General features: G+C 39.6%; 1 protein-coding gene across 9 annotated transcripts in view; it reads left to right on the top strand.

Annotated features, from left to right (window-relative positions):
- st7 (suppression of tumorigenicity 7) overlaps window positions 1-11,015 on the top strand; it is a 59,873-nt gene that overhangs the window by 35,083 nt on the left and 13,775 nt on the right. For all 9 annotated transcript variants that reach the window (XM_015372254.1, XM_015372256.1, XM_015372255.1 and 6 more), the window contains one exon: window positions 6,024-6,106. In XM_015372254.1, the coding sequence (XP_015227740.1) occupies window positions 6,024-6,106 (83 nt within the window). The remainder of the gene's footprint in view (window positions 1-6,023; window positions 6,107-11,015) is intronic.

The raw sequence follows: 11,015 nt of genomic DNA, 5'->3' as shown, positions 1-11,015 counted from the left end.
ATGCAGTAGATCATGAAAATTAGAATCACGATGCATCATCATGACGATTATTTTGCACACCCCTATTGTATACACAAGCACACACATGCATATTCACCAAAAGTTTTGGATCCAGTTATTCACAGATATTTTATGCTAAATACTAGGTTGCCACTTAAACTTAGCCTGATAAACCAGACTAAATGTGAGATTAAATGTAATTTAGTAATTTAGTAATTTAGTCTGGCCCCGATGAATGAGACATCGGAAGATTGTTGATAAGAACAACCCGTTGTTTTTCAAACCATGTCTGTGCCTATTGGCCAACGCTCTGACCAATGAGCGCAACTGACTGTGACGTAGGAAGCGCAACAGGAAGCTGGTGGGGGAGTGTAAACAAACAGCCTGTTGGTAAAACGACGAATACGTCCTTCTTAAAAATGAATGAGAGTAGAGCATCTTTCTGCTCACGTTTCAATGGAAACCCAAAGTCTAATCCTTCTAAACTGATTCCAAAGCTGAGTCAAACGAGAACTGTTTAATAGTTGTTGCCATCTTCCTTGTTGTGCTTTCTCCAGCGTCGTGCAGCTTTGTCGTCACGCCCTCAATCCCCGCCCGCTTTGCATCCAGAAATTCAAAACACATCTCTCCGTTGTGATTGGCTCGCCAGTTCTAGGGGCTGGGGCATTGATCGAGGGTAGACCCACCTGCAGACAAAAATGATTTTGGCTGCTGGCGTGTGGGGCTAGTTTACTAGGCTAACAAAAAGTGCTAAATTCGGGGAATTTCTGTAATTCTTTAAGGCCCAAATGTTTATCCTCTAGCAGGTTGATCCTCAAACACACTGTTTCTGCACCGAAGGAGAGAACAGAGTTGGTGAATGTATTATGACAAGAACAAGCATTGAGTATTAGAGCAATCAGGCCTTTTTCTGTTTTCCTAAGCCAGCCTCTAGGTTTTTTGCGTAGCTGTATGATTGTGTAATAGCTTTCTGTATAGTTGTCTGCCTGCTAGTGTAGTTATCTGTATGTAACAGGTGCTCCAGCTGTGTGTGTTCGTTCTGCTGTCGTCTGGAGGGAAATCTCTGGAGTATTCTCTTCAGTTTGTGTTTGTGGAGTAAACGGGGATGCCTGAGGGTTGCAGTTCACTGTTTTTTGTTTTAACATCAGAGATGCTTGTCCTCCTGTGGGAGATTCAGGGTTATATTTCACACCTTCAACTAATCACAAAATTTATTTCTTTTTTTGTACAATTTAAGAAGAGTAGATGCATCTTAAACTGATGTAGGTTTTCGATCAAAAACACAAAGTGCTTCATAAGAGTTAAAAAAATGAGGCAAAAACCGAAATAACTAAACTGTGACCTGCTATAAGAGTGCCTCATATATGAACATGGTTACAGGTTATGGTCACAAAGCTGCTTAATGCGTTTCGTCTATGCTTTCTATTCAGACCAGCAGGTCGTCATCCCTCCGTCTTCTTTAAAGGTCATTTCTCCTGCTGTCTCTGGTGACATTTAGCCCCAAATCTGTCTGATCCAGTCTGTCTTTTAATTCATCATGTGTTTCTCCCAGTGTGCTTTCTAACCAACTTTAAGTCATTGGAGCGGCAGCTTCTGCGTAGACATGTAGTTTACTTAGGATGGTTTTCAAGCGGAGGATAAAAAAAAACATTTTTTTCCCTCTAGTTTTAAGTTTTATTTCTTTTAGTTGTGATTTAAATGTGAAAGAACAAAGGAAACCTTCGTTATCATTCACACTGAAGAAGGCCATAGTGGTTGCCGCTCCTGTCACTATAAACTGAGGCTACAGTCCAACAGCTCTGATTGAGGAATATTCTGGGTCTCTGAGTACCAAGTCATACTGAAAACTAGGGCTGAAACTCGGGGTGTAAATAATCGTTTTGTATCGATGCATCGATCCAACAGCTGATGATCCGATGCATCGACACGTCCGCAAGAGTATCGATTCATTTTATTTTTTTTTTCCTCTTTTTTTCCCCTCCGGTGTCTCTTTATCCATTTACTCCGGGAACAACTTTGCTACTTCTGTTATTTGCTGTTCTTTATTAAATAAAATGCATCACTATATTTCAACTTTCATTGATTTATTTCAAATTTGAAACATTTTTTATCCTGTAAGGTAAAAAAAATTAAATAATTCAATTAATTGCATCGAATTTTATTGTGGTGTATTCTTGATTATAGATATAATCCAATCATTGCATCTAGAAATTGATACTGAATCAAATCGCCATGATGGGTGTTATTTACACTCCTAACTGAAACAAATACCCGGATTAATCTTGATTAATCAAGTATTCAAATAATCGTCAACTATTTTCGTAATTGATTAATCGTTAACTTGAGTGTAGAGACTGTAAAATATGCTTTTAGCTGACAGAGCAACCCACCTTGAGCAGCAACTATACCAACATTGTAAAAAAATTATTTCAAAACTTTGTATTTAAGATAAAAAACAAAAATGAATCTGTCAATATGCTCTAACTAGAACTTCTCAAGTGGAAATGTTTTAGTTTCACCTGGTTTAATTTCGTAAAAAAAAATCATCTTTAAAAAACTTTTGGCTTAGTGCAAAATATTAGTTAGTTGCAGCCCTACTGAAAACACACATTCAAACCCACGGATGGACGTCACACAGCCACACCATCACACGCAGCAACGTGCTTCTGGCAAGTACAAGTTGACATGGACAATATTTGTTAAACTGCAACAAACACCTGTTGTTTTGTTGTTACAGTCTAAAAGTGGTGCTGTTATTGTGTTACCCTTAAAAAAAACTCACATTTTTGGCTTCTTGACCCTCCGTCTTTATTTTATTATTTTCCTCCGCTCTGGAGGAAAAAATACTTTTTTGCGAAATTTAACCAGGTGAAACTAAAACTTTTCCATTTGAGGAGTTTAGGATAGAGCATACTGATAGACAAAAAAGTTTTTTTTTTTATCTTAAATAAAAATTTTTTAGGTATATTCTTCCACAACCTTGGTATAATTGCTGCTCTAAGTGTGTTGCTCTGTCAGCTAAAGGCAAGTTTTAGAGTCTCTATACTCCATTTAACGATTAACCGATCAATAAATTAGTTGACGATTATTTCAATAATCGCTTAATCCCGATTAATTGTTTCAGCCCTATTTTTATCATCTGGAAATATCAAAACTATTTGCATATTTCCTGTAATTACTCTAACTTTCTGCAGAGTATCCGTATAAAGAAGTTTTTGTGTTTTAGTTTTATGTTGGACACCTCTTTTCCTCTGTTAATGTGAATAAATTATTGTGGTTAGTTCTGGGTTGTAGATTGACTTAATAAAGAGTCGTTTGTCAGGCAGGCTGCAGTGTCCTCTTATAACTTTAGACCAGTAGCAGCTGTGAGGAGGGTTTTACTGCAAGTCTATCAGAAAAGGCCTTCTCTGTAAGGCTAAGAGCCTCCACTTCACTGCTCTGAATAGCTGCCCAGCTGCACTTAATTTATGCACGTTTGTCTCTTTGTGTCTGCATAAGGCTGGGGTTCATCTAGCTCTATCTGCTCTCATACTGTGGATTGGGGCGGTTAATGAGGAAGCAACAAAAGCAAAAATCCTCCCCGAATGTATCATGCAGAGGTCTGGTCCGTCTAATGCTGGGCAGATCTCCAAATATCAGTGCAGCTCCTAGCAGATTATTAAGATATTGCTTTTTTATAATTATGTGGTTGATGTTTTATGGAAAATAGTTTTTTTTTTGGTTGATCTGCAGATTTTATGAGCAGATTCATTTAACAAAGAAGGTCAGATGTCAAAAGAAAACTACAATGACTATAAGCTCTGATTGATATTTGCTTATAGAATAGTTGGCATTGATTCTTGTATGTTGAGCTAATTAGATAATTACTAATAAACATCTTATACACATGTGAAAGCCCTTGATTAATGAAAGACAAAAACACAATGGTCGTAGAAACGACTTGAATCTAATGAAAGCAGCTTTAAGTAAAATCACGTGATTTTATAACAACCGACAGCTTTGTCAAAATCAAATTCGGCATGTCAGGCTTTTTCAAAGATCTGGAATAGGTGATCGGCCAGAAACACATAATGGTGCTCCCCTAATATGTGTGTATATTTATTTACATATACATGCATACACATACATATTAATCAGTCTTAAGTAAAGTATTCTGGAAATCTGATGCTATGGCTGTTATTCCCTGCAGCTCGTCTCCTAACGTTAACCACAATGCATGAAAAAATCTCCCCAGTTCCTCCGCTAGCCCCCTGACCATTTTTTGGAATTGGTTTTAAACGTACACTATGCAACTGGTGTTGATTTTCCAGCGAGGCTCCCCCCAGAGGGCGAGAGTAAAAGTGCACTGTCGTAAATATGCACAGCTGTTCTCCTGGTTTCTCCGTCAAGCCAGGCACGGTTGTTTTGAGCTTAGCAGACAGGCGAACGCAACGAATGACTAAGCATCTGACGCGCCGCAAACGCGCTGCTGCTCGAGATGGAAAAATTTAATTTTTGCTGCTCGACGCGCCGCGTCAACCAATCAGAGAAGCTGATCTGGGAGCTGGCAGGGAGAGAGACACACAGCGCTGATGATCAGAGCGCTATCATCACTCCTCTTGAACAGTTTATTGACGCCTAAATTAACTTAAAATGCAGAAATCTGCCAGCAGAATATGTTCGCTTTTATTATCCTGCTGCCTGCAGTTTGGATTATTTAGATGAAAAACACCTACCAGCTGCCGCGGTGAATAGCGAGGAGGCGACCCGGCCAGAGGCTGCTGATGAAGGGATTCCTACTGTCGGCGCACCTCTGGTATGTGGGGGTCTGAGCGGCTCCGACAGAAATAATTTTGTAAGGCAGGATGATAATCTGAATGAACTGACGGCACTGATTACGTTTTCAGGTGTATTTTCTCACTTAAAAACATATTAAAACTACTTTATTCCCACTGATCACAGCAAATATAGCTGCAAGGCAGAGAAAGGATAGTGAAGCTCCGCCCAACGCGCGTCAGACACACTTTTGCACCGCGCAGCCAGAGCAGCAAAGCTGCTTCAGCCACGCGTCAAAACTAACTGGTACAAGCAGTAAAAATGAAGCAGCATTTTGCTGCGTCCGGTGTGAAAGCAGCACTGCACAAAGATCGCCACTGTGCTAGCAACAAGCATGCTTTTAACTGGGGGGTGTAGCAGTTCTCGCCGTAAAGCAAGACCGACTCTTGCGAGACTTCTGAGCGGGTCGATGCTCCTGCAATTGCAAGTGCAGTATTTCCCCCACAGACCACCAGGGCGGCCGAGAATACCTTTGTTCAACCTGAAATGACTCATTTAATCATCCAAAACATTATGGAACACATTAATTAACTGAAAAATGTTGCATAGTGTGCCTTTAAGGTTGTATTGGTTACCTATAAGGCCCTGAATGCCTGACTGACCTGCAGCCCAATGTGGCCTCCTCATCTTTTGGATCAAATGACCAGTTGCTGCTAGTAGACTAAAGGTCTAAGCTGGTCCACAGCTGATCTGACCTTTCCAGTTGCACTTCCTGAATTAAACTAGTGTTTTAAATCTCTTCTAAAACACATTTGGGCTTTCTGGCTTTGGTTAAAGCAGAAGAAAGAACCTCTGGTTTATTTTTTTCCCCTTTTAATCCATGTTGTAATTCGTTGTTTGTGCAGCACTTGGTCAAAGGTTGTCATTTTTAAATGTTGTAGAGTTAATACATTTGATTTTTGAGTCTTGATGAAGGAACAGGCAGTTTTTGTAAAGATCTACCTGCTTTACCTTTCCCCCTGGGATACCCCATCCTCCATATGAAATGATACTCTCTTTGTCAGAATTACAAACACTTGAATCTTGAGCCTTTTTGATGTTTCTCTCTTCCTCTCTATAGACACAACCTACTTTTTTCAAAATGTTACACATTTGATCTCACAAACACGTTCTCTATTGTAGGTCTGTAGTCTGGAAGACAGTCTGTGTTTTATTATGATGAAATAACTTCTGTAACATTTTGCTTTTTGTCTTTGTTTTCTTTGTAGTAAGCATGTTTCTCAACACCTTGACACCCAAGTTCTACGTGGCTCTGACCGGCACTTCATCCCTCATATCAGGACTCATATTGGTAGGTTGTGATTGTTTTTCAAATTTCATCTCAACCCAAACTATTATCAGTGATGACTTTAAAATAAGATTTTTTTTTCCTGATAAATGTCAAAGTACTAATGTGTGTTTTGTGCCAATCAGGCTTTTGACGATGATGACAGTCAGTTACTTTTTCATGTTAATATACCTGAAACTTTGGTGTACACTGCAAACATTGAAATCAAAGTAAGCCAATTTTACCTGAAAGAGGAGTGTGTTTTCCTTTAATTTAAGAATTTGTCAATGGAATAAGAAGGTTTATGTTTCAAATAAGAAAAAAAAAACTCTTCCAATTAAGTTGCACTTTTTTTGATCTGGTTAGGTTTGATGCATCATTTATGAATGAAATCCCTTTAGTTTGATAACTGTGTGCTTTCCACTCACACCATTAGTTATCCTGTGGAAGGAAAAGCATTTCTGTTGTCTCCTTTGTCCAGAGTTTTAAATCATAGCACTAATTTGCTGTTAATTGAAATTGCACAGGAAGCCATAATGATTGTTCATCAGTAGAATCTATGAATGCCCTTCTGTTCTACTGTTGTGCAACTTTAAATTTATTGCCCACCCCAGTAGAAGTGGTAAATATGGTATTTAATCAGATGATATTCGGACTGTCATATATTGTTTACGAACACACCTCCTACTGACTGTGTGTTAGAAAAACAATTGAAAGTGTGAATCGAGCGGATCATTTTACATAAATATGGAAGAAGTTCACCACATAAGAGTTTATTAACAAAAATCATTCAGCTCCAAGTCAAACATATATCAATTAAAAACTCTTAACTAAACTAGTCTAAACTATGTACAAAGAAGAAGTAAAACCGCTGTTGAAAGCCATATTAATGAGGTGATGCAATGATATCACTGCTTAGGACGGATCTTATGTTTGGGAACCAAAGTTTATCTTGAAAGGTGGGCTCATCAGTGGGGCAGTGGGTAGCATTGCTGCCTCGCAGTAAGAAGATCCAGGTTTGATTCCTGACCTGGCTCTTTCTGCATGGAGTTTGTATGTTATCCCTGATGCATGGGTTCTCTCCCACAGTCCAAAAACATGACTGTTAGGATAATTGACTCATCTAACTTCTCCTTAGGTGCGTGAATGGTTGTTTGTCTTTGTGTTGCCCTGCAATGGACTGGCGACCTGTTCAGGGTGTACCCTGCCTCTCACACGTAGACAACTGAGATAGGCACCAGCACCCCTCGCGACCCCGTTTGGGATAAGCGTGACGGAAAATGAATGGAATGGAATTTGGAAAGTGATCAAATTAGCTTTTAACTAATTTAGAGCAACTGTAATGTTTTCAAACTAATTCAAAATGTAAATCTAAGAGATGAATAGAACATTCTATGGAAAACAATGTTTTATTAAAATATTTGCTTAATTAGAAGGATTGTTTATCTTTTTTAGTATGCTAGCAGCCAGCAGACATAAGGATTCCCATTAAATTACTTTTGGTCATAGTTTGGTAATCAAAATGTAATCAGCATATGAGAAAACCGATAAACATTAATGTTATATTAGTGTATTTAATGCGTAATAAAAAAAAAAAAATTCCGAAGTTCAGAGGACCGCAGCAACCAGCGGAGCTCCGAGGCTAACGGCAGCCAGGGCTAACCGCAGCCCGTCTGCAGCGGCCCTCTCTGGGCATAGTCGTGTGTGAAGGACCGCTGGCTCTGATGGCCATTTTTGACTCAGCTTTGGAATCTGTTTTGGAAGGATTAGACTTTGGGTTTTCATTGAAACGTGAGCAGGAAGAGGCTCTACGCTCATTTATTTTTGAGGACGTATTCGCTGTTTTACCGACAGGCTGTTTGTTTACACTCCCCTACCAGCTTTCTGACGCGCTTCCTACGTCACAGTCAGTTGCGCTCATTGGTCAGAGCGTTGGCCAGCAGGCACAGACATGGTTTGAAAAACAACGAGTTGTTTTCATCAACAATTTTCAGATATCTCATTCATCTGGGCCAGATTAAATTACACATTTAATCTTACATTTAGTCTGGTTTATCAGGCTAGTAAACAGTCTGTTATTCAGCAATTTGTTTCTGATGTGAGCTACTGGATCCGCTTAGCCTGGTCAGTCTGGGGTTCTAGCTCCTGGGCACGGGGCCATGATGGTAGCCCCTATGACGGCTTCATTTCCGACAAGAACCTCCAGAGCCTCAAAGAAAAAGAGGAAGAAAAAGGTAGAAACAATTGTTTTGTTATTAAAGCACTCTGGAAACAAAGGCACTCTTCTGTAGGAGTGTCTAGTGATACTGTCTTGGCCTGGGGGACGGTTGCAGAAGCTTGAGTGTTCGAACAGCCTCCGAACCTTAATGTTCCTAACACAATGGTTATGTTTAATATGAAGCATGGGTATTGGTCCACAATGTCTAAAGTTATTATCGTGGTTTATGGCACAAGACTACAATTCAACACACTTAACTGCTCCTCAAACACCTCATAATCCATTGCATTGCACTGGATGAGATCTTTAAGCAGTACATTACACACACGGATTCTATGTTTTTCCTCTTGCATAGACGGCGAAACGTGCAGCAGTGTTTGATCTGTGGTTGAAAATAGTCCTTCTGTTAATCAACGCGCTCCCTCTTCCCTGCAGGCTTTCAGCCAATTTGTGTGGGATGCTTGGAAATGGTTATGAGCTTGGCTCATGCTCTAAAATGACAAAATGAAAACTGGTTAGTTTTTGTCAAAGCAGCGGTGCAGTAACAGAAATGTATGCATATCCTATTGGCAATTAAAGCAACATACTTTCTGAGTGTAGCAGGTTCTAAAATGATTTAAACAGGACTGAAAACAAACAAGATATGAAACATAAGAGATATTTTTAAATGGAAAAGCAATGTTTGAAAACCAAAAAGCAAATTTTTATTAAGCTTCCTAGAACTAGGGTAAGTTCTCCCCAGGAACTTATAAAAGCATGAACTATTTTACGTCCTTGTGCCAAACAAACAGTTACACCCCAGTCCTGCAGCATAAAGATGGTTTCAATGCATTACTAACATGTCATTGGGTGGGAGAACCCATACAGAGAGTAGGTTGGGTAGTCTTCTGGTCTGGAACATAGAGGGGAGAGTTTGCAACAATGCCAAGGTGAAAAGACAGCCATCATAGTCCGAATAAATTTTTTTTAGAACAGTTACTGTCAAAATTCACACATACATACCAGTAAAAGTGCTTTATACAAGCTGTAAAGCATGGTGGTGGAGGGGTAATGAGTTTGGAATGGAATTAAGCCACTTTCCCACTGAAAACCCGGGTTTTTCAAAACCGGTTTGACCCCCCCTAACAATTGGCTTTGGCTTCTTTTCCCAGTTTGACCAAAAAGCCAAGTATGATCACCTGCTGGTAAGCTGCGTGACCACTGTTCCACCCTACTGTGTGTTTGATGACCTTATCATGCTGGATTAGTGTTGATGATGTTGACAGTGCGACAGAAATCAGGGAAGTAAATAATGGAGAGCAACATGGATGGGAGCCACAGCGTAGTCAGTCAGTATTCTTTATTATTTCATACTTTTGTCCGTCTAAATCCCTCTCTCACGTGCTGTGCCAATGTAAACAGTTGTTTTGGCTTGTTAGAACAGAAGCGACTGGCGCGGTTTGCTAACGTCCAAATGTAGCGTTCAATGAAGTCACGCAATTTAGCGGGTCAACCTGGTTCTGGTGTTCCCACAGCATGCTGATCAGAGCCGAGGCGATTTTAACACGGATCGCTTGCTGAGTCGTTTAACCCAGGTATACATGGTTCAGTGAGCTGTTCCCACTGCAACTGAAAGCATGTTGTTCCCGGGTTTAAATATGTTTTTCGGCCAGTATGAAAGAGGTATGAGTCAACCATAAACTCGCATTTAAAACTAAAGGGAGGATCAAAATGAGCACAACAAGAACAAAAATAAATACAAAGAAAGAGCTGAAAATCCCACAAAAATGTGAAAAGAAAAAAGTTTAGACGTATGTACCTCCTTGCTGAGGAGGCATGACACTGACAGCTGCTAGTATGATCCCTGGGGGGTTGCTTTTTTTGTTTTTTTCCCCCGCTATCTTTACACTTTGAAATGGGCTGCGTGTTAATAAAATTTAGGCCAGGTGAAGATTAAATAAATTCTACTATATATATATCGCTTTACATTCCTTTACCACTTTATTAGGTACACTGCTTCATCTACTTGTAAAGAAGAATATCAAATCAGCCAAAGACATGGCAGAAATTTAAGGCAAGCAGTCAACCTTTAAAATCCAAAGAGCCTTATTGTCCTGAATCCTTGATAAATAAGTCGTTTAGAGGAGCAAATATCACATGACCTGGTAATAAAACGCAACCTATGCCGTTGGTAACAAATTTCCAATGGTGGATATTTAACATTTTCAACATCCCAACTGTTTATTTTACTGAATTTTATAAACTTAAAAAAAAAAATGCACATGCACAACCCTGTACCTGCTCCCGAGAGGGAACGCCTATTAAACGGGTGTGAGAGCGTGCACAAGTCCATTTCTCCTTGTGCAAGCTGTTTAAAAGTTGCCTTTAGCAACACTCATACAAGCTTACTTTCCAAGAGAAGATTTAAAATTTTTCCACTATGTCAGACTCACCACCAGTAAGTGAAAATGGGGACAAGCACGTAGGACAGCCTTACATCTAGGTGTAGTACTGGATTCAGACTTGAACCTCCAACAGCATTTAAAGACAATTACAAGGTCGGCTTTCTATCACCTGAAGAACATTTCCAGGATTAAAGGACTAATGTCTCAGCATGATCTGGAAAAACTAATCCATGCGTTTATTTTTAGTCGAATTGATTACTGCAACAATGTTTTCACAGGTCTGCCTAAAAAGTGGATTGGACAGCTGCAGTAATCAATTCGACTAAAAATA

This window comes from Cyprinodon variegatus, unplaced genomic scaffold (genome assembly GCF_000732505.1).
Source record: "Cyprinodon variegatus isolate N-32 unplaced genomic scaffold, C_variegatus-1.0 Scaffold70, whole genome shotgun sequence".
In the NCBI taxonomy this organism is placed as follows: Eukaryota; Metazoa; Chordata; class Actinopteri; order Cyprinodontiformes; family Cyprinodontidae; genus Cyprinodon; species Cyprinodon variegatus.
Note: the sequence above shows the minus strand (reverse complement) of the source record. Positions and strands in the feature narration are given on the sequence as shown.